Source organism: Aedes albopictus, chromosome 1, assembly GCF_035046485.1.
Source record: "Aedes albopictus strain Foshan chromosome 1, AalbF5, whole genome shotgun sequence".
Taxonomy (NCBI): domain Eukaryota; kingdom Metazoa; phylum Arthropoda; class Insecta; order Diptera; family Culicidae; genus Aedes; species Aedes albopictus.
In genome coordinates, this window is record NC_085136.1 from 176,301,292 (window position 1) to 176,324,506 (window position 23,215).

General features: G+C 51.2%; 3 protein-coding genes across 3 annotated transcripts; 2 read left to right on the plus strand and 1 right to left on the minus strand.

Moving 5' to 3' along the window:
- The first annotated feature begins 10,674 nt into the window (after positions 1-10,674).
- LOC134285305 (uncharacterized) lies at positions 10,675-18,530 on the plus strand. Its single transcript, XM_062845864.1, has 2 exons — positions 10,675-16,970; positions 18,263-18,530. The coding sequence occupies exon 1, from the start codon at positions 11,245-11,247 to the stop codon at positions 14,413-14,415; it is 3,171 nt and encodes a 1,056-aa protein (XP_062701848.1). The 5' UTR covers positions 10,675-11,244; the 3' UTR covers positions 14,416-16,970; positions 18,263-18,530.
- LOC134289938 (uncharacterized) lies at positions 15,595-16,578 on the plus strand. Its single transcript, XM_062856777.1, has one exon. It carries the CDS (start codon positions 15,595-15,597, stop codon positions 16,576-16,578), a length of 984 nt encoding a protein of 327 aa, XP_062712761.1.
- A 3,058-nt stretch (positions 18,531-21,588) lies between the features above and the next one.
- LOC134289940 (uncharacterized) lies at positions 21,589-22,287 on the minus strand. Its single transcript, XM_062856780.1, has one exon. The coding sequence runs from the start codon at positions 22,285-22,287 to the stop codon at positions 21,589-21,591; it is 699 nt and encodes a 232-aa protein (XP_062712764.1).
- Positions 22,288-23,215: the final 928 nt, after the last annotated feature.

Genomic DNA, 23,215 nt, shown 5'->3' on the forward strand with positions numbered 1-23,215 from the left:
TATGTCTGGCCGAAGTCAATGATACTACGCCCGTAACGGAGATTATAACCGTTGCAGATTAGCCTCCTCAATGGACGCTTGGTCAGCAATCATGGATCGTTTCGGGAGTCTTGAACAAAGTAATCGTCAGCTGGACCCAAAACCACCGGTAACCCACCTAATCATCGTCTGGTCAGAAGCAGCGCCAGTCTCCCTGTCAGCACCCAAGGAACAACACTAGTCTTGCGTGTTTGATACCAGGCACCAAGGAATAATTACTATCATCCCAGAATTATTATAAGTAACTTAGATTTTAAGCTGATATAATTGGTAGTTACTGGTTGCACTTCCTTAAAAGAGAATTTGTCCTCACTGGAAGTGCATATTGATTGTAAAATGTTTTGAAAAGAAGAGTAGGTTTTATGCCTTTGGGAGGAGAGGAACATGAAGAACTTCACTCCCAGGGGCTTTTCCCTGCTCCAAAATAAATAAAAAAAAAAAAAAATAAAAATAAAAAATTCCTGGAGGAATCCCCGGAGGAATTCCTGGAGGAATCCCCGGAGGAATTCCTGGAGGAATACCCGGAGGAATTCCTGGAGAAATCCCCGGAGGAATTCCTGGAGGAATCCCCGGAGGAATTCCTGGAGGAATCCCCGGAGGAATTCCTGGAGGAATCCCCGGAGGAATTCCTGGAGGAATCCACGGAGGAATTCCTGGAGGAATACCCGGAGGAATTCCTGGAGGAATACCCGGAGGAATTCCTGGAGGAATACCCGGAGGAATTCCTGGAGGAATACCCGGAGGAATTCCTGGAGGAATACCCGGAGGAATTCCTGAAGGAATCCCCGGAGGAATTCCTGGAGGAATCCCCGAAAGAATTCCTGCAGGAATCCCCGGAGGAATTCCTGCAGGAATCCCCGGAGGAATTCCTGGAGGAATTTCTGGATAAATTTCTGGAGGAATCCCCGGAGGAATTCCTGGAGGCATCCCCGGAGGAATTCCTGGAGGAATCCCCGGAGGAATTCCTGGAGGAATCCCCGGAGGAATTCCTGGAGGAATCCCCGGAGGAATTCCTGGAGGAATCCCCGGAGGAATTCCTGGAGGAATCCCCGGAGGAATTCCTGGAGGAATCCCCGGAGGAATTCCTGGAGGAATCCCCGGAGGAATTCCTGGAGGAATCCCCGGAGGAATTCCTGGAGGAATCCCCGGAGGAATTCCTGGAGGAATCCCCGGAGGAATTCCTGGAGGAATCCCCGGAGGAATTCCTGGAGGAATCCCCGGAGGAATTCCTGGAGGAATCCCCGGAGGAATTCCTGGAGGAATCCCCGGAGGAATTCCTGGAGGAATCCCCGGAGGAATTCCTGGAGGAATCCCCGGAGGAATTCCTGGAGGAATCCCCGGAGGAATCCCCGGAGGAATTCCTGGAGGAATCCCCGGAGGAATTCCTGGAGGAATCCCCGGAGGAATTCCTGGAGGAATCCCCGGAGGAATTCCTGGAGGAATCCCCGGAGCAATTCCTGGAGGAATCCCCGGAGGAATTCCTGGAGGAATCCCCGGAGGAATTCCTGGAGGAATCCCTGGAGGAATTCCTGGGGGAATCCCCGGAGGAATTCCTGGAGGAATCCCCGGAGGAATTCCTGGAGGAATCCCCGGAGGAATTCCTGGAGGAATCCCCGGAGGAATTCCTGGAGGAATCCCCGGAGGAATTCCTGGAGGAATCCCCGGAGGAATTCCTGGAGGAATCCCCGGAGGAATTCCTGGAGGAATCCCCGGAGGAATTCCTGGAGGAATCCCCGGAGGAATTCCTGGAGGAATCCCCGGAGGAATTCCTGGAGGAATCCCCGGAGGAATTCCTGGAGGAATCCCCGGAGGAATTCCTGGAGGAATCCCCGGAGGAATTCCTGGAGGAATCCCCGGAGGAATTTCTGGAGGAATCCCGGGAGGAATTCCTGGAGGAATCTCGGGAGGAATTCCTGGAGGAATCTCGGGAGGAATTCCTGGAGGAATCCCGGGAGGAATTCCTGGAGGAATCCCGGGAGGAATTCCTGGAGGAATCCTGGGAGGAATTCCTGGAGGAATCCCCGGAGCAATTCCTGGAGGAATCCCCGGAGGAATTCCTGGAGGAATCCCCGGAGGAATTCCTGCAGGAATCCCCGGAGGAATTCCTGCAGGAATCCCCGGAGGAATTCCTGGAGGAATCCCCGAAGGAATTCCTGGAGGAATCCCCGAAGGAATTCCTGGAGGAATCCCCGGAGGAATTCCTGGAGGAATCCCCGGAGGAATTCCTGGAGGAATCCCCGGAGGAATTCCTGGAGGAATTCCCGGAGGAATTCCTGGAGGAATCCCCGGAGGAATTCCTGGAGGAATCCCCGGAGGAATTCCTGGAGGAATCCCCGGAGGAATTCCTGGAGGAATCCCCGGAGGAATTCCTGGAGGAATCCCCGGAGGAATTCCTGGAGGAATCCCCGGAGGAATTCCTGGAGGAATCCCCGGAGGAATTCCTGGAGGAATCCCCGGAGGAATTCCTGGAGGAATCCCCGGAGGAATTCCTGGAGGAATCCCCGGAGGAATTCCTGGAGGAATCCCCGGAGGAATTCCTGGAGGAATCCCCGGAGGAATTCCTGGAGGAATCCCCGGAGGAATTCCTGGAGGAATCCCCGGAGGAATTCCTGGAGGAATCCCCGGAGGAATTCCTGGAGGAATCCCCGGAGGAATTCCTGGAGGAATCCCCGGAGGAATTCCTGGAGGAATCCCCGGAGGAATTCCTGGAGGAATCCCCGGAGGAATTCCTGGAGGAATCCCCGGAGGAATTCCTGGAGGAATCCCCGGAGGAATTCCTGGAGGAATCCCCGGAGGAATTCCTGGAGGAATCCCCGGAGGAATTCCTGGAGGAATCCCCGGAGGAATTCCTGGAGGAATCCCCGGAGGAATTCCTGGAGGAATCCCCGAAGGAATTCCTGGAGGAATCCCCGGAGGAATTCCTGGAGGAATCCCCGGAGGAATTCCTGGAGGAATCCCCGGAGGAATTCCTGGAGGAATCCCCGGAGGAATTCCTGGAGGAATCCCCGGAGGAATTTCTGGAGGAATCCCCGGAGCAATTCCTGGAGGAATCCCCGGAGGAATACCTGGAGGAATCCCCGGAGGAATTCCTGGAGGAATCCCCGGAGGAATCCCCGGAGGAATTCCTGGAGGAATCCCCGGAGGAATTCCTGGAGGAATCCCCGGAGGAATTCCTGGAGGAATCCCCGGAGGAATTCCTGGAGGAATCCCCGGAGGAATTCCTGGAGGAATCCCCGGAGGAATTCCTGGAGGAATCCCCGGAGGAATTCCTGGAGGAATCCCCGGAGGAATTCCTGGAGGAATCCCCGGAGGAATTCCTGGAGGAATCCCCGGAGGAATTCCTGGAGGAATCCCCGGAGGAATTCCTGGAGGAATCCCAGGAGGAATTCCTTTTGGAATTCCTGAAGGTATCCCCCATGGAATTCCTGGAGGGATTTCTGGAGGAATTCCTTGAGGAATTCCTGGAGGAATTTCCGGAGGAATTCCTGGAGGAATTTCCGGAGGAATTCCTGGAGGAATTTCCGGAGGAATTCCTGGAGGAATTTCCGGAGGAATTCCCGGAGGAATTCCAGGAGGAATTTCCGGAGGAATTCCTGGAGGAATTCCTGGAGGAACTTCCGGAGGAATTCCTGGAGGAATTCCTGGAGGAATCCCCGGAGGAATTCCTGGAGGAATTTCCGGAGGAATTCCTGGAGGAATATCCGGAGGAATTCCTGGAGGAATTTCCGGAGGAATTCCTGGAGGAATTTCCGGAGGAATTCCTGGAGGAATTTCCGGAGGAATTCCTGGAGGAATTTCCGGAGGAATTCCTGGAGGAATTTCCGGAGGAATTCCTGGAGGAATTTCTGGAGGAATTTCCGGAGGAATTCCTGGAGGAATTTCCGGAGGAATTCCTGGAGGAATTTCCGGAGGAATCCCTGGAGGAATTTCCGGAGGAATTCCTGGAGGAATTTCCGGAGGAATTCCTGGAGGAATTTCCGGAGGAATTCCTGGAGGAATTTCCGGAGGAATTCCTGGAGGAATTTCCGGAGGAATTCCTGGAGGAATTTCCGGAGGAATTCCTGGAGGAATTTCCGGAGGAATTCCTGGAGGAATTTCCGGAGGAATTCCTGGAGGAATTTCCGGAGGAATTCCTGGAGGAATTTCCGGAGGAATTCCTGGAGGAATTTCCGGAGGAATTCCTGGAGGAATTTCCGGAGGAATTCCTGGAGGAATTTCCGGAGGAATTCCTGGAGGAATTTCCGGAGGAATTCCTGGAGGAATTTCCGGAGGAATTCCTGGAGGAATTTCCGGAGGAATTCCTGGAGGAATTTCCGGAGGAATTCCTGGAGGAATTTCCGGAGGAATTCCTGGAGGAATTTCCGGAGGAATTCCTGGAGGAATTTCCGGAGGAATTCCTGGAGGAATTTCCGGAGGAATTCCTGGAGGAATTTCCGGAGGAATTCCTGGAGGAATTTTCGGAGGAATTCCTGGAGGAATTTCCGGAGGAATTCCTGGAGGAATTTCCGGAGGAATTCCTGGAGGAATTTCCGGAGGAATTCCTGGAGGAATTTCCGGAGGAATTCCTTGAGGAATTTCCGGAGGAATTCCTGGAGGAATTTCCGGAGAATTCCTGGATTTCCTCCGGCAATTCCTCCTGGAATTCCTCCGGAAATTCCTCCAGGAATTCCTCCGGAAATTCCTCCAGGGATTCCTCAAGAAATTCCTCCAGGAATTCCTCCGGAAATTCCTCCAGGATTTCCTCCGGAAATTCCTCCAGGATTTCCTCCGGAAATTCCTCCAGGATTTCCTCCGGAAATTCCTCCAGGAATTCCTCCGGGGATTCCTCCAGGAATTCCTCCGGGGATTCCTCCAGGAATTCCTCCGGGGATTCCTCCAGGAATTCCTCCGGGGATTCCTCCAGGAATTCCTCCGGGGATTCCTCCAGGAATTCCTCCGGGGATTCCTCCAGGAATTCCTCCGGAAATTCCTCCAGGAATTCCTCCGGAAATTCCTCCAGGAATTCCTCCGGAAATTCCTCCAGGAATTCCTCCGGAAATTCCTCCAGGAATTCCTCCGGAAATTCCTCCAGGAATTCCTCCGGAAATTCCTCCAGGAATTCCTCCGGAAATTCCTCCAGGAATTCCTCCGGAAATTCCTCCAGGAATTCCTCCGGAAATTCCTCCAGGAATTCCTCCGGAAATTCCTCCAGGAATTCCTCCGGAAATTCCTCCAGGAATTCCTCCGGAAATTCCTCCAGGAATTCCTCCGGAAATTCCTCCAGGAATTCCTCCGGAAATTCCTCCAGGAATTCCTCCGGAAATTCCTCCAGGAATTCCTCCGGAAATTCCTCCAGGAATTCCTCCGGAAATTCCTCCAGGAATTCCTCCGGAAATTCCTCCAGGAATTCCTCCGGAAATTCCTCCAGGAATTCCTCCGGAAATTCCTCCAGGAATTCCTCCGGAAATTCCTCCAGGAATTCCTCCGGAAATTCCTCCAGGAATTCCTCCGGAAATTCCTCCAGGAATTCCTCCGGAAATTCCTCCAGGAATTCCTCCGGAAATTCCTCCAGGAATTCCTCCGGAAATTCCTCCAGGAATTCCTCCGGAAATTCCTCCAGGAATTCCTCCGGAAATTCCTCCAGGAATTCCTCCGGAAATTCCTCCAGGAATTCCTCCGGAAATTCCTCCAGGAATTCCTCCGGAAATTCCTCCAGGAATTCCTCCGGAAATGCCTCCAGGAATTCCTCCGGAAATTCCTCCAGGAATTCCTCCGGAAATTCCTCCAGGAATTCCTCCGGAAATTCCTCCAGGAATTCCTCCAGGAATTCCTCCAGAAATTCCTCCAGGAATTCCAAGGGGGATACCTTCAGGAATTCCAAAAGGAATTCCTCCGGGGATTCCTCCAGGAATTCCTCCGGGGATTCCTCCAGAAATTCCTCCGGGGATTCCTCCAGGAATTCCTCCGGGGATTCCTCCAGGAATTCCTCCGGGGATTCCTCCAGGAATTCCTCCAGGGATTCCTCCAGGAATTCCTCCGGGGATTCCTCCAGGAATTCCTCCGGGGATTCCTCCAGGAATTCCTCCGGGGATTCCTCCAGGAATTCCTCCGGGGATTCCTCCAGGAATTCCTCCGGGGATTCCTCCAGGAATTCCTCCGGGGATTCCTCCAGGTATTCCTCCGGGGATTCCTCCAGGAATTCCTCCGGGGATTCCTCCAGGAATTCCTCCGGGGATTCCTCCAGGAATTCCTCCGGGGATTCCTCCAGGAATTCCTCCGGGGATTCCTCCAGGAATTCCTCCGGGGATTCCTCCAGGAATTCCTCCGGGGATTCCTCCAGGAATTCCTCCGGGGATTCCTCCAGGAATTCCTCCGGGGATTCCTCCAGGAATTCCTCCGGGGATTCCTCCAGGAATTCCTCCGGGGATTCCTCCAGGAATTCCTCCGGGGATTCCTCCAGGAATTCCTCCGGGGATTCCTCCAGGAATTCCTCCGGGGATTCCTCCAGGAATTCCTCCGGGGATTCCTCCAGGAATTCCTCCGGGGATTCCTCCAGGAATTCCTCCGGGGATTCCTCCAGGAACTCCTCCGGGGATTCCTCTTGGAATTCCTCCGGAGATTCCTCCAGGAATTCCTCCGGAAATTCCTCCAGGAATTCCTCCGGAAATTCCTCCAGGAATTCCTCCGGAAATTCCTCCAGGAATTCCTCCGGAAATTCCTCCAGGAATTCCTCCGGAAATTCCTCCAGGAATTCCTCCGGAAATTCCTCCAGGAATTCCTCCGGAAATTCCTCCAGGAATTCCTCCGGAAATTCCTCCAGGAATTCCTCCGGAAATTCCTCCAGGAATTCCTCCGGAAATTCCTCCAGGAATTCCTCCGGAAATTCCTCCAGGAATTCCTCCGGAAATTCCTCCAGGAATTCCTCCGGAAATTCCTCCAGGAATTCCTCCGGAAATTCCTCCAGGAATTCCTCCGGGGATTCCTCCAGGAATTCCTCCGGAAATTCCTCCAGGAATTCCTCCGGAAATTCCTCCAGGAATTCCTCCGGAAATTCCTCCAGGAATTCCTCCGGAAATTCCTCCAGGAATTCCTCCAGGAATTCCTCCAGGAATTCCTCCAGGAATTCCTCCGGGGATTCCTCAGGAATTCCTCCGGAAATTTCTCCAGGAATTCCTCCGGAAATTCCTCCAGGAATTCCTCCGGAAATTCCTCCAGGAATTCCTCCGGAAATTCCTCCGGAAATTCCTCCGGAAATTCCTCCAGGAATTCCTCCGGAAATTCCTCCAGGAATTCCTCCGGAAATTCCTCCAGGAATTCCTCCGGAAATTCCTCCAGGAATTCCTCCGTAAATTCCTCCAGGAATTCCTCCGGAAATTCCTCCAGGAATTCCTCCGGAAATTCCTCCAGGAATTCCTCCGGAAATTCCTCCAGGAATTCCTCCGGAAATTCCTCCAGGAATTCCTCCGGAAATTCCTCCAGGAATTCCTCCGGAAATTCCTCCAGGAATTCCTCCGGAAATTCCTCCAGGAATTCCTCCGGAAATTCCTCCAGGAATTCCTCCGGAAATTCCTCCAGGAATTCCTCCGGAAATTCCTCCAGGAATTCCTCCGGAAATTCCTCCAGGAATTCCTCCGGAAATTCCTCCAGGAATTCCTCCGGAAATTCCTCCAGGAATTCCTCCGGAAATTCCTCCAGGAATTCCTCCGGAAATTCCTCCAGGAATTCCTCCGGAAATTCCTCCAGGAATTCCTCCGGAAATTCCTCCAGGAATTCCTCCGGAAATTCCTCCAGGAATTCCTCCGGAAATTCCTCCAGGAATTCCTCCGGAAATTCCTCCAGGAATTCCTCCGGAAATTCCTCCAGGAATTCCTCCGGAAATTCCTCCAGGAATTCCTCCGGAAATTCCTCCAGGAATTCCTCCGGAAATTCCTCCAGGAATTCCTCCGGAAATTCCTCCAGGAATTCCTCCGGAAATTCCTCCAGGAATTCCTCCGGAAATTCCTCCAGGAATTCCTCCGGAAATTCCTCCAGGAATTCCTCCGGAAATTCCTCCAGGAATTCCTCCGGAAATTCCTCCAGGAATTCCTCCGGAAATTCCTCCAGGAATTCCTTGAGAAATTCCTCCAGGAATTCCTCCGGAAATTCCTCCAGGAATTCCTCCGGAAATTCCTCCAGGAATTCCTCCGGAAATTCCTCCAGGAATTCCTCCGGAAATTCCTCCAGGAATTCCTCCGGAAATTCCTCCAGGAATTCCTCCGGAAATTCCTCCAGGAATTCCTCCGGAAATTCCTCCAGGAATTCCTCCGGAAATTCCTCCAGGAATTCCTCCGGAAATTCCTCCAGGAATTCCTCCGGAAATTCCTCCAGGAATTCCTCCGGAAATTCCTCCAGGAATTCCTCCGGAAATTCCTCCAGGAATTCCTCCGGAAATTCCTCCAGGAATTCCTCCGGAAATTCCTCCAGGAATTCCTGGAGGAATTTCCGGAGGAATTCCTCCAGGAATTTCCTCCAGGAATTCCTCCGGAAATTCCTCCAGGAATTCCTCCGGAAATTCCTCCAGGAATTCCTCCGGAAATTCCTCCAGGAATTCCTCCGGAAATTCCTCCAGGAATTCCTCCGGGGATTCCTCCAGGAATTCCTCCGGGGATTCCTCCGGGGATTCCTCCGGGAATTCCTCCGGGGATTCCTCCAGGTATTCCTCCGGGGATTCCTCCAGGAATTCCTCCGGGGATTCCTCCAGAAATTCCTCCGGGGATTCCTCCAGGAATTCCTCCGGGGATTCCTCCAGGAACTCCTCCTTGGATTCCTCCAGGAATTCCTCCGGGGATTCCTCCAGGAATTCCTCCGGGGATTCCTCCAGAAATTCCTCCAGGAATTCCAAGGGGGATACCTTCAGGAATTCCTCCAGGAATTCCTCCGGGGATTCCTCCAGGAATTCCTCCGGGGATTCCTCCAGGAATTCCTCCGGGGATTCCTCCAGGAATTCCTCCGGGGATTCCTCCGGGAATTCCTCCGGGGATTCCTCCAGGTATTACTCCGGGGATTCCTCCAGGAATTCCTCCGGGGATTCCTCCAGAAATTCCTCCGGGGATTCCTCCAGGAATTCCTCCGGGGATTCCTCCAGGAATTCCTCCGGGGATTCCTCCAGGAATTCCTCCGGGGATTCCTCCAGGAATTCCTCCGGGGATTCCTCCAGGAACTCCTCCGGGGATTCCTCCAGGAATTCCTCCGGGGATTCCTCCAGGAATTCCTCCGGGGATTCCTTCAGGAATTCCTCCGGGGATTCCTCCAGGAATTCCTCCGGGGATTCCTCCCGGAATTCCTCCGGGGATTCCTCCAGGAATTCCTCCGGGGATTCCTCCAGGAATTGCTCCGGGGATTCCTCCAGGAATTGCTCCGGGGATTCCTCCAGGAATTGCTCCGGGGATTCCTCCAGGAATTCCTCCGGGGATTCCTCCAGGAATTGCTCCGGGGATTCCTCCAGGAATTCCTCCGGGGATTCCTCCAGGAATTCCTCCGGGGATTCCTCCAGGAATTCCTCCGGGGATTCCTCCAGGAATTCCTCCGGGGATTCCTCCAGGAATTCCTCCGGGGACTCCTCCAGGAATTCCTCCGGGGATTCCTCCAGGAATTCCTCCGGGGATTCCTCCAGGAATTCCTCCGGGGATTCCTCCAGGAATTCCTCCGGGGATTCCTCCAGGAATTCCTCCGGGGATTCCTCCAGGAATTCCTCCGGGGATTCATCCAGGAATTCCTCCGGGGATTCCTCCAGGAATTCCTCCGGGGATTCCTCCAGGAATTCCTCCGGGGATTCCTCCAGGAATTCCTCCGGGGATTCCTCCAGGAATTCCTCCGGGGATTCCTCCAGGAATTCCTCCGGGGATTCCTCCAGGAATTCCTCCGGGGATTCCTCCAGGAATTCCTCCGGGGATTCCTCCAGGAATTCCTCCGGGGATTCCTCCAGGAATTCCTCCGGGGATTCCTCCAGGAATTCCTCCGGGGATTCCTCCAGGAATTCCTCCGGGGATTCCTCCAGGAATTCCTCCGGGGATTCCTCCAGGAATTCCTCCGGGGATTCCTCCAGGAATTCCTCCGGGGATTCCTCCAGGAATTCCTCCTGGGATTCCTCCAGGAATTCCTCCGGGGATTCCTCCAGGAATTCCTCCGGGGATTCCTCCAGGAATTCCTCCGGGGATTCCTCCAGGAATTCCTCCGGGGATTCCTCCAGGAATTCCTCCGGGGATTCCTCCAGGAATTCCTCCGGGGATTCCTCCAGGAATTCCTCCGGGGATTCCTCCAGGAATTCCTCCGGGGATTCCTCCAGGAATTCCTCCGGGGATTCCTCCAGGAATGCCTCCGGGGATTCCTCCAGGAATTCCTCCGGGGATTCCTCCAGGAATTCCTCCGGGGATTCCTCCAGGAATTCCTCCGGGGATTCCTCCAGGAATTCCTCCGGGGATTCCTCCAGGATTTCCTCCGGGGATTCCTCCAGGAATTCTGTTAGGAACCGTCTATATTTATTATATTTACCCTACACGAATAGGGCTCTCTTCTCACTGCCCAAAGCAGAGAAGCAGAGAATAACCACACTCTCTCCACCTATTGCCATAGCAGATAATATCACGTGTTTCGTAGCCTAACCTTGTCGCGTTTTTGTTCCGTAATTAAACCACCTCCGAAGACCACTACTTCGTCGCGAGTGTCCCCACAAGTCCGGAGAACCAGCTCCGAACATTAATGGTCCTTCGAGCCGGATTTGTGCGTTTTAGTGGCCAAAAACTGGCGAAAAAAGTGATCATTTGTGTGTGGTGATAGTGTCACAGTCAACACTGCCTCAAGTGTGCTGCATTGCGAGCGGCAATTTTGGCGTCGAATCCCGATTCGACGATTGCGGATCCGGCAGAGCAACCGGATTTCTACTACGGCCTGTCCCCAAGGCGCGGATACCACGGAGACGGAGCATTTCGGCGTTTTCGAGGCGCATTTCGACACCTTCCTCCAGAACCTGGCGAATCCAGCGTGGCTTGAGTCAGTGAACAAAGAGGTTAGCGTGAGTACACACACGCATCAAGGTACGGCTATTCTTTTATACAAATAAAGTTGCATGCGAGTTTTACTGTAGCAAATAAGGAATTTGTTCGCGATTTGATTGATTTTTTTGGGCAATTGACCACGCTACGTTTTTTGGAATTTGATTGGGTTTGCGATTTGGAAAAATATCTGAAAATGGCATCTTTGCGCGAATTGTGCAAGATCGAGCGGGGGTACATGGACTCCATGGCCAACGTGGAGGCTTTCGTTGAAAATTTCAATGCACCACGTGACACGGTCAGGATTGCTTCACGCTTGGAGCATTCGGAAACGCTTTTCAAAGAGTTTCGTGATAACCGTGCGAAAATTGAAGTGAGACAGGAGCAAGATTTGAAATTGTCCGCTGAGGAAGGCAAGGAGGAGCAGCTGAAGAAGGACGTCGAAGCTGGCAACAGAAAAACTCGCCTGGATTTTGAGGACAGGTACTTCGATGCGAAAGATTTCCTAACGTCGCACCGAGGCAATCCGACAGCTGTAGCTTCTTCCGCTCCGCCCTGCCAAATTCCTAACTCCCGAATCCATCTCCCTGTTTTCAAAATTCCTTCCTTTGACGGCTGTGTTAAAGATTGGTTGAGTTTTCGTGACGCTTTCCAGAGCATGATCGGTAAAGATGCTTCGCTTTCGCCGGTCGATAAGTTCCATTATCTTCTCTCCGTGCTCACCAAAGAAGCCCGGACGTTGGTGGAATCCATTGAAGTGACGGCGGCCAACTTCGATGTCGCGTGGCAGATGCTCGAACAACGGTTCGAAAACAAAAAGATCATCGCTCGAGCACTGATGGACAGTTTCCTGAATGCCGAGCCCATCAAGCGGGAATCGTACGACGCTCTAGTTGGTCTCATCGACTCGTACGAGCGAAATCTTCTACAGCTGCGTAAAATTGGACTGAAGACAGACGGGTGGACTCATTTGCTCGCGCATATTCTGTATACACGTCTCGATGTTGACACGCAACGGCATTGGGAGCGTGCTCACAACTCTCGTGAAGCACCAAAGTACGAGGACTTGTTGCAGTTTCTTCGGGATCACCTCGCAACCCTACAACCCCTGGCATCCATGAAATCCCGGGGTTCGGACTCTCATCTAGATCATGGGAAATCGACGGCCAAGTCCAAGGTCGGTTCGACTCTCACAACTACTACGACTCCGAAAAAAGTTTGTCCACACTGTCAAAAATCCTCTCACTCTCCTTTCAAATGCGAATCCTTTATCAGTATGAATCCTTCCCAAAGGCTAGAATCAGTCAGGAAAGCTGGTTTGTGCCTAAATTGTCTTTCCTCTTCCCACTTGGTCAGGGCTTGTCCTAGCTCAGCTTGTCGTGCCTGCGGTCAAAAGCACCATACGATGCTGCATTTGCGCCCAGCAAGCAACGGACAAGATCACTCGCAATCGCAACCCACGAAACCCGCTATTCCACAAAGTCAGCCCGCAATCGCACCTTTGAACAATTCCTCCGCTTCGCAATCGCAAACAGTTACCATCGCACCCTCCGCTGGCCCATCCACCTCTCGTCCAGTCGCTCTTCCTGCCACTACTACTGCCGATAGTAGCGTGATTCTTCTCTCGACTGCTGTCGTCAAGATAGCTGACTACAACGGGAATGTCCAGTTCGCTCGCGCCCTCCTTGATTGCTGCTCCGAACGAAATCTGATGAGTGAACATTTGGCGCAGAAATTGGATCTACGTCGGCAGAATGACTCGCTGTCTCTCCAAGGTGTGGGTCCCAGTGCTGCTGTGTCGAAGCAATCGACGACAGCAAACGTACGATCGCGTTGTACAGATTTTGCTGTTGACCTCAAGTTCCACATTTTGCCGGAGTTCAAGCCGATTTTACCGTCGAACCGGTTGTCGGCAGCCTCCTGGAAGATTCCTCCATCCATACAACTTGCTGATCCTCGCTTCTTTGAGCCGAATCGCATCGATGCTATCATCGGAGCCGAAGTGTACTATCGTCTACTGCTAGAAGGTTTCGTCGACCTCGGACCGGAACTACCCCAGTTGAAGGAAACGGTTTTTGGGTGGATAGTATCCGGAGAAGTGAATACGGTGGACTCGAGCCTGTCTGCCACCACGCTAGTCTGCAGCAACGCTGAGTTGGAAAATCAGCTTGCTCGCTTCTGGGAAGTTGAGTCGTGCAATACGAATGAGACCTTCTCCACGGAAGAACGGAAATGCGAAACTCATTTTGCCGCCACCACTATTCGAGACTCCACTGGAATATTTGTGGTGTCATTACCGAAGAAACCCGATGTTCTGGATAGGTTGGGAGACTCTCGTTCCATTGCAACTCGACGCTTTTTGTCCCTGGAACGACGACTTCAGGCGAATCCTTCACTGTTGGAGGCGTACACCGATTTCATACAGGAGTATGTTCATCTAGGACACATGGCACCAATCGATACTAGCGCAGAAATTGTGATTCCGGGGCAGAAGTCCTATTATATGCCTCACCATTGCATCGTTCGACCGGAGAGTGTCACGACGAAACTCCGCGTCGTCTTTGATGCGTCGTGCCCCACTGATACTGGTGTCTCGTTGAACGACGCACTGATGGTGGGTCCAGTTGTCCAGGACGACCTGTACAGCATCATCCTACGATTCAGACTTCCTCGCTTCGTCATCGTCGCCGATTTGCAGAAAATGTACCGGCAAGTGTTGGTATCACCGTCTGATCGGCCCTTGCAACGTCTTCTGTTTCGATCGTCACCATCGGAACCTCTTCAAACCTTCGAATTGCTGACGGTTACTTATGGTACGGCGGCAGCTCCGTACCTGGCGACACGTTGTCTTCAGCAACTCGCCTCTGACGGCGAATCGACTCACCCAAAGGCCGCAGAGGTGGTGTCAAAAGACTTCTACATTGACGATCTGCTTACGGGAGTAGCATTGGAAGAAGAAGGTGTTGAACTTTGCCGAGAGCTGATTGATCTCTTGCAGTCGGCTGGATTTAAGTTGCACAAATGGGCATCCAACAGTTCGGCTATTCTACAGCATATTCCAGCGGAGTTTCGAGAAGATCGAAGTCTGGTGGAGCTCGATTCGTCATCCTCGCCTGTGAAAACCTTGGGGCTGCTCTGGCAGCCAAACGAAGACGTCTTCCGCTTCAAAATACCCACTTGGACCCAGGACGCTGCTATAACCAAACGATTGGTGCTTTCTGAGGCAGCACGCTTATTCGACCCTCTCGGCCTGTTGGGGCCAGTGGTACTACGCTCGAAACTTTTCATGCAGGAGTTATGGAAAGCGAAGGTTTCCTGGGACAATCCGCTCAACGATCGTCAACAGCAATTCTGGAAATCCTTCTGAAATGATCTCGAAATTCTCGACGAGTTTACCGTTCCACGGTGGGCGGCATCCTGTAACGATCCAGTCTACGTAGAGCTGCATGGGTTCAGTGACGCCTCCGAACGCGCATACGGCGCGTGCATCTACCTCTGCACAGTTTCGTCCAGCGGAAACGTCTCGGTTCATCTGCTTACAGCTAAGTCAAAAGTGGCTCCGACGGGAACTGAGAAATTTGGTTCTACTATTCGCTTACCGCGTTTAGAACTCTGTGGTGCTCTCCTACTCAGCCATTTGTTCGAAAAAGTGGAAACCAGTCTTCGTATCCAAGCCCGTCCTTTCTTCTGGACGGATTCAACTATTGTCGTCCACTGGTTGTCCGCTTCACCGTCTCGTTGGAAAACTTTTGTTGGCAACCGGGTGGCTGAAATTCAGCAAATCACCGCTGCTGGAAGCTGGAGACACGTTCCAGGCACCGATAACCCAGCAGATGTCAGATCCCGGGGAATGTCTGCAACGGAGCTTGTAGACAATATGCTGTGATGGCAGGGACCACAATGGTTGCAGCAACCCAACAGGTTCTGGCCCGCGTTAGTCAAAACCTCCGACGATCACTTCAGTTCAGAGCAACTCCAGGATAAACCCACGGTTTCGCTGCCTACAGTCGTCCAAAGTTCAATATTCGCCCTGAAATCGTCTCTCTCCAGTCTCGTCAGATTGGTAGCCTACATACAGAGATTCTGCTACAATTCGAAGATACGTAATGTGTCTAGCCGCAGATCCGGAGCCTTAACCACAGCAGAGTTGGACGAAGCGTTGTGTAGTTTGGCCAAACTTGCTCAACAGGAATCGTTTCCGGAAGACCTGCACTCTATCCGCACCATTGGTCAAGTGAAGTCAACGTCGAAGCTGAAAACTCTGTCTCCAGTTCTCGTCAATGGTATTCTTCGCACTAGAGGACGTCTCAACAATGCAGCTGTCCCGTACGCTCAGAAGCAACCTATAATCTTGGACAACAAGCATCCGTTCACGCTGTTAGTCGTTCGTCACTACCACCTTCGTCAACTACATGCTGGACCGACGCTTCTGATAGCAAGCGTTCGTGCGAAGTTCTGGCCTCTCCGGTTACGTGATGTCGTGCGAAAGGTTACGCACGAGTGCGTTACCTGTTTTTGAAATCGGCCAAGCTTCACAGAACAAATAATGGCAGACTTGCCACCAGTTCGGGTATCGCCAGCGTTGCCGTTCCTGAACGCTGGGGTGGATTTCTGCGGACCTTTCTATCTCCGACCTCCGACAAGGAAAGCTGCGCCGGTGAAATCTTTTGTAGCTGTCTTCGTTTGTCTATCAACCAAGGCAGTACACCTAGAGTTGGTAGGCAATTTGTCAGCCGACTCGTTTATCGCTTCCCTGAAGAGGTTTGCTGCACGCCGAGGAGTTCCGCAGACCATTTACTGCGACAATGCGACAAACTTTGTCGGCGCTCGCCGAATACTGAATGAGTTTCTGAATCTGTTTCGGACCCAGCAGAATCGATTGGATCTCGAACGACAATGCTCCGCTGAGGGCATTCAGTTCTCGTTTATTCCTCCGAGATCGCCGCACTTCGGGGGAATCTGGGAAGCAGCGGTTAAATCCCTTAAGACCCATCTCCGTCGCACTCTTGCAAACGCAATGGTGACACCCGAGCAGTTCCACACAGTGCTTACGCAGACCGAGGCACTGCTAAACTCTCGACCGTTAACGCAGCTCAGCAATTCCCCAGAAGACTTGGACGTCCTCACGCCAGGTCACTTTCTAGTACACCGACCGCTGACTGCAATCCCGGAGCCCTCATACGAAGAAGTTCCTTGCAACCGACTTTCTCAATGGCAGATGACACAGGAGTTCGTCCGCCGCTTGTGGAAGCAATGGTCCACCGAATACCTATCGGGGCTGCAACAGCGAACCCGATGGACACACGAGCGAAACAACATTCGCGTAGGAACTATGGTTCTAGTTCGCGATGACAATCTGCCGCCGCAAAAGTGGCGTTTCGGGCGCGTTATTGAAACATTCCCTGGAAACGACGGACTCATCCGGGTCGTCAACATCCGAACCAAGGACGGCATCTTCAAGAGAGCCATCACACGCGTGTGCGTTCTACCGATTCCCGACAACCTACCCGAGGACCAGGAAGCAGCGTAGTTCCAGTAGTTCGCGGTCCCAGCAACACAAGCGTTGTCGGATTGGAGGAGGCCCTATGGTCTCCTCCCAAAATAAGTATCTAGTTTTCATTTCCTGAACCTTGTTTTCTCCGACCTAAAACCAATCGTATTGGCAGGCACCCTGGACTATGACCATCGTAACGACGGAGAGGACTAGACCTGGTGCATCGACATTCATTGACCGACCGGAGTTCACCGAGCCTCAACCCGTCGACCAACAACCAACGAAAATATCTGTTGAATTTGTAATACATAGTGTTAGTAGTTCATTAAGCTCAGTCAGGATAGGAGTTAGTATTGAAATGTATATTTCAATGGTGGGCGGAATGTTAGGAACCGTCTATATTTATTATATTTACCCTACACGAATAGGTCTCTCTTTTTTTTTTTTTTTTATCCAATAGGTTTATTTATTAGGCTCGATGTTTAATCAAAAACTCTACAGAGCCGAGGAGCTTAACAATTTTTTTAAGAGTTACAATACAATGTCAATAATACATTTTTCGCGCACATTTTTTTCTCGGGGCCGTACCCGAACCAGAGCTGGAGCCTGATCCTGAGGCAGCAAATTGAGCTCGTCGCTGTTTCGCCGCAGGATTGGCCATTGCTTCCAGAATTGCCTGACCCACTTCCTCCAATGCTGCTATACCTTGCTTTCTACGCTCTTCCTTATCCATGTCCTTATCCGTTTTGTCCGTATCTTCGCTAGCTACAGCCGGAGCCTGGGCCAGATCCGTGGTATCCGTCGGTTTGTCGAAACTTTCTTCCAGGACTTCGATGATGTCGTCCTCGAAAGCTTCTATCGATTCCTGATCAACTGGCTCCACTGCAACACCAGCCACAACTCCAGCATACGAAAGCGTCTTCTCCTTTTTCTTTTCTGTCCTATTCCGATCTTTTCTTTGCGGGCACGAGTCTTTTCGATGTCCTATGGCTTGACATAAGAAGCAAGTATCCTTAAGACCGTCATAGAATACATTTCCTCTCCAACCGGACACATCAACTGATGGAGGTATATTTTTCTTCACTTCCATATAGACACCACGCACGCCCGTGAGTAGGTGTCCAAGACCAGATTCCGCTGGAAACTTCTCTCTGACTATGCGTTCAACCTTCCCGAAATCTTGCAGCGCGATCGACAAGTTGCCATCACTTATTTCGGGTGGCAGATCAAATACGCGGACGTACCGCATATCGGTGCCCGCGGTTAACATCCGAACTTCGACAGATTTTCCGCTGGAATACACAAATTCTCTTGGTTCCACATTCTTTGCCAACGACTCTTTCATAGCGTCCAACGAGATAAACTTAATAAAGAGCGACCGATTATGTGCCGTCTTATAAGCAGCTTCCATATGCATTACATCCGTGTCTAGCTCCTTCAAAAACTTGGCTATTTCATCCCAAGAGGGTCTTGGGCTACCTGGCGGGAACCGAAACTGTACGGTATTCATCACCTCGCTCATTTCAACAAATTGTTGCTGATTCTGATGGGACACAGTATGCACCGCCGACCAGCGATGAAAGTGAACGACCGACGAACAAAGCAAAGCGCGCGTGTAGTATCACTACCTAAACAGCACGGGCTGAAGGCAATCAATTATTACCCGGGATGGATTTTACGTGCGTCCGTGTTGAACCACAGCAGCGACAGAACTGTATAGGTCTCTCTTCTCACTGCCCAAAGCAGAGAAGCAGAGAATAACCACACTCTCTCCACCTATTGCCATAGCAGATAATACCATTGTAATTAGAACCGAATCGACCTTTGCGCTATACACATCGTTTTCGCTAGCTGCAATAAAGCAACGTGTGCCAGTCGCGCGTATCACGTGTTTCGTAGCCTAACCTTGTCGCGTTTTTGTTCCGTAATTAAACCACCTCCGAAGACCACAACTTCGTCGCGAGTGTCTCCACAAGTCCGGAGAACCAGCTCCGGGGATTCCTCCAGGAATTCCTCCGGGGATTCCTCCAGGAATTCCTCCGGGGATTCCTCCAGGAATTCCTCCGGGGATTCCTCCAGGAATTCCTCCGGGGATTCCTCCAGGAATTCCTCCGGGGATTCCTCCAGGAATTCCTCCGGGGATTCCTCCAGGAATTCCTCCGGGGATTCCTCCAGGAATTCCTCCGGGGATTCCTCCAGGAATTCCTCCGGGGATTCCTCCAGGAATTCCTCCGGGGATTCCTCCAGGAATTCCTCCGGGGATTCCTCCAGGAATTCCTCCGGGGATTCCTCCAGGAATTCCTCCGGGGATTCCTCCAGGAATTCCTCCGGGGATTCCTCCAGGAATTCTTCCCGGGATTCCTCCAGGAATTGCTCCGGGGATTCCTCCAGGAATTCCTCCGGGGATTCCTCCAGGAATTCCTCCGGGGATTCCTCCAGGAATTCCTCCGGGGATTCCTCCAGGAATTCCTCCGGGGATTCCTCCAGGAATTCCTCCGGGGATTCCTCCAGGAATTCCTCCGGGGATTCCTCCAGGAATTCCTCCGGGGATTCCTCCAGGAATTCCTCCGGGGATTCCTCCAGGAATTCCTCCGGGGATTCCTCCAGGAATTCCTCCGGGGATTCCTCGAGGAATTCCTCCAGGGATTCCTCCAGGAATTCCTCCGGGGATTCCTCCAGGTATTCCTCCGGCTATTCCTCCAGGAATTCCTCCGGAGATTCCAATGGGGATTCCTCCAGGAAAATCTCTGGGGATTCCCCCAGGAATTTTTCCGGGGATTCCTCCAGGAAATTCTCTGGGGATTCCCCCAGGAATTTCTCCGGGGGTTCCCCCAGGAATTCCTCCAGGAATTCTTCCAGGAATTTCTCGAGGAATTCTTTCAGGAATTTTTCCAGGAATTCTTCCAGGAATTTCTCCAGGAATTCTTCCAGCAATTCCTCCAGGAATTCTTCCAGGAATTCCTCAAGGAATTCTTCCAGGAATACCTCCAGGAATTCCTCCAGAAATTCCTCCAGAATTTTTCCAGGAACTCCACAAGGAATCTTCCAGGATTTCCACCAGGAATTCTTCCTGGAATTACTTCAGGAATTCTGCCAGGAATTCTTCCGGGAATTCCTCCAGGAATTTTTCCAGGAACTCCTCCAGGAATTCTTCCAGGAATTTCTCCAGGAATTCTTCCAGGAATTTCTCCAGGAATTCTTTCAGGAATTCTTCCAGGAATTCCTCCAGGAATTCTTCCAGGAATTCCTCCAGGAATTCTTCCAGGAATTCCTCCAGGAATTCTTCCAGGAATTCCTCCAGGAATTCTTTCAGGAATTCCTCCAGGAATTCCTCCAGGAATTCTTCCAGGAATTCCTCCAGGAATTCTTCCAGGAATTCCTCCAGGAATTCTTCCAGGAATTCCTCCAGGAATTCTTCCAGGAATTCCTCCAGGAATTCTTCCAGGAATTCCTCCAGGAATTCTTCCAGGAATTCCTCCAGGAATTCTTCCAGGAATTCTTCCAGGAATTCCTCCAGGAATTATTCCAGGAATTCCTTCAGGAATTCTTCCAGGAATTCCTCCAGGAATTCTTCCAGGAATTCCTCCAGGAATTCTTCCAGGAATTCCTCCAGGAATTCTTCCAGGAATTCCTCCAGGAATTCCTCCAGGAATTCTTCCAGGAATTGCTCCTGGAAACCTTCCAGGAATTCCTCCAGGAATTCTTCCAGGAGTTCTTCCAGGAATTCATCCAAGAATTCTTCCAGGAATTCCTTCAGGAATTCTTCCAGGAATTCCTTCAGGAATTCTTCCAGGATTTCCTTCTGGAATTCTTCCAGGATTTCCTCCAGGGATTCTTCCAGGAATTCCTCCAAGAATTCTTCCAGGAATTCCTCCAGGAATTCTTCCAGGAATTCTTCCAGGAATTGCTCCTGGAATCCTTACAGCAATTGCTCCAGGAATTCATCCAGGAATTCCTCCAAGAATTCTTCCAGGAGTTCCTTCAGGAATTCTTCCAGGAATTCCTCCAGGGATTTCTTCAGGAATTCCTCCAGGGATTCCTCTAAGGATTCCTTAGGTATTTCCTCCATGAATTCCTTCAGGAATTTCATCACGATTTTTTTCTGGTATTTTCTCCAGGAATTCCTTCGAGAATTCCTCCAGGGATCCCTCCATGAATTCCTGCAGGGTTTCTCCCATTTCTTCGGGGATTCCTCCAGGAATTCATTAAGTAATTTCTCCATGAATTCATTCGGGAATTTCACCAGGATTTTTTTCGGGAATTTCTCCAGGAATTCTTTCGAGAATTTCTCCAGGGATTCCTCCAGAGATTCTTCCAGGAGTTTCTCCAGAAATTTCTCCAGAAATTCCTCCAGGGATTTCCCTCAGAATTCCTTCCCAAATTCCTCCAGAGATTCTTCCAAGAATTCCTCCAAGTATTCCTCCAGGAATTTCACCAGGGATTTTTCCAGAATATCCTTTAGAGATTTCTCTAGGAATTCTTATAGGGATTTCTCCAGGAGTTCCTCTAGTGATTTCTCCAGGAATTCTTCTAGAGATTTCTCCAGGAATTCCTCTACGGATTTCTCCAGGAATTCACCTAGAGATTTCTCCAGGATTTTCTTTTGGGATATCTCCAGGAATTCTTCTAGGGATTTCTTCAGGATTTCCTCTAGAGATTTCTCCAGGAATTCCTGAAGAAATCCCTAAAAGAATTCCTAGAGAAATCTTTAAAGGAAATCCTTGAAAAATCCATGGTGAAATTCCTGGAGGAATACTTGGAGGAATTCTTGGAAGAATCTCTGGAGGAATTCCGGGAGGAATTCTGGGGGAAATCACTGGAGGAATTCCCGGAGAAATTTCTGGAGGAACTCCTGGAGGACTCCCCGGAGGAAGTCTTCCAGAAATTGCTTCCGGAATTTCTCCAGGGAATCCTATTGGGATCTGCCGTAGATCGGATAATTGAATTAGAACAACTGTTAGGTTCAAAGGTTGGGAACTAACTAACTGAATCATTTTATTGTATGTCAAAGTACAAAATATCATGGCCTTCTTGTTCATCAAGCGCCTACTCTCCAACACTCCTCCTCGATTGGTGAACACCTACTGCTTCTCGGAATCTTGCCAGCCTTTGTGGTGCCAGCGGCTTGGTGAGCATATCCGCTACCATTTGATCGGTGGGACAGTAGCGAACATCAATAAGGTTGTCTTCGTATAGCTTGCGGACAAAATGGTATTTTATATCCACATGCTTTGAGCGGTTGTTGATCTTTGTTGACTTCAGTTGCTTGATGCACGATTGGTTGTCTTCGTGTACCAGAACAGGGGTCGGGACATCAACGGAGAAATCTTGAAGCATCCGGACGATCCACGTGAGTTCCTGACAGCACTCGGCAAGTGCCACAAATTCTGCTTCGGTACTGCTAAGCGCAACGCAGGTTTGCTTGCGCGATCCCCAGAATATCAGACCTCCACCGAAGAGGAACACGTATCCGGAATTTGATTTGCGACTGGCTGCATCGCTGGCCCAGTCTGCGTCCACGTAAACTTCTAAACCGAGTTCCTCGACCTTCAGCGTAAGTTTGTGGTCCATGGTTGACTTTAGGTAGCGCAGGACACGCTTAGCTTCCGTCCAGTCGGCTTGGGATGGTGAACTTACCGAACGTCCAAGTATTGATACGGATGCAGCGATGTCCGGTCGAGTATTGACGGCCACGTATAACAGACCTCCTATTAAACTGGCGTATTGGTGGTTGTTGGGTAGCATTTCTTTCTCCTCCTTCTGTTTTAGGTGGCCGGGATCCAGGGGTACTTCGAAGGCTTCGCTTCATCCATCACTTCATCATCATTCACCTCTTCTTCTTCTACTTCACAGGTTGAATCATACATGCTTGAATCGGAATCCGCTGGCGTAGCCTCATCCTCAAATGTGCCTTCATCATCGCTTTCATCTTCAAGTTCTTCGGCTTCAACGAGTGTCTTCTGCGATATCACCGACTCGTACTCCACGGATGTCGGAGATGGTTGACCTCGCCTTGTAGCTGCTGCTTCTTCTTCTTCGACGAAAAGTGCATCTCGGCTGATCACGATGTCGTTTGTAGCTTGATCGATGAAACGGAAGGCTTTGTGGTGATCCGAGTAACCGACAAACGATAGCTTGATTGCTTTCGGTTCCAGCTTCGTCCGCTTGACTTTGGGCACATGGACAAACGCTGCACATCCGAACCTCCGGAGATTTCCGTAGTCTGGTTTCTTGCCGAACCAGAGTTCATGAGGAGTCTTCTCTACCGATCGAGACGGCAGCATGTTCTGCAAATGTATAGCCGTGTTGACTGCCTCTGCCCAGAAACGGTAGTCCATTTTCGCATCGAGTAGCATGCAGCGTGCCATTTCCACAATCGTCCGGTTTTTGCGCTCTGCAACTCCATTCTGCTGCGGTGTGTAGCTTGCAGTGTATTGTGGGACGATTCCATTCTCCCTGTAGAACTGGCCCAAGCGCTTCGCTTTATACTCGCCCCCTGGTCTGAGCGAATGATCAGGGGATTCCTTCCAAAACGATTCCGCACCATGTTGACGTAATCCTCGATTTTCTCAACGGCCTCTGACTTCCGCTTGAGGAAATATACCACGGTGTATCGACTGTAGTCATCGATCATCGTGAGAAAGTATCTTGATCCACCTGGCGACGTCGTGTT

Excerpts from the sequence above, each read along its gene's own strand:
- LOC134285305 (XM_062845864.1), top strand. The coding sequence starts at position 11,245 with ATGGCATCTTTGCGCGAATTGTGCAAGATCGAGCGGGGGTACATGGAC.
- LOC134289938 (XM_062856777.1), top strand. The coding sequence starts at position 15,595 with ATGGCAGACTTGCCACCAGTTCGGGTATCGCCAGCGTTGCCGTTCCTG.
- LOC134289940 (XM_062856780.1), bottom strand. The coding sequence starts at position 22,287 with ATGCTACCCAACAACCACCAATACGCCAGTTTAATAGGAGGTCTGTTA.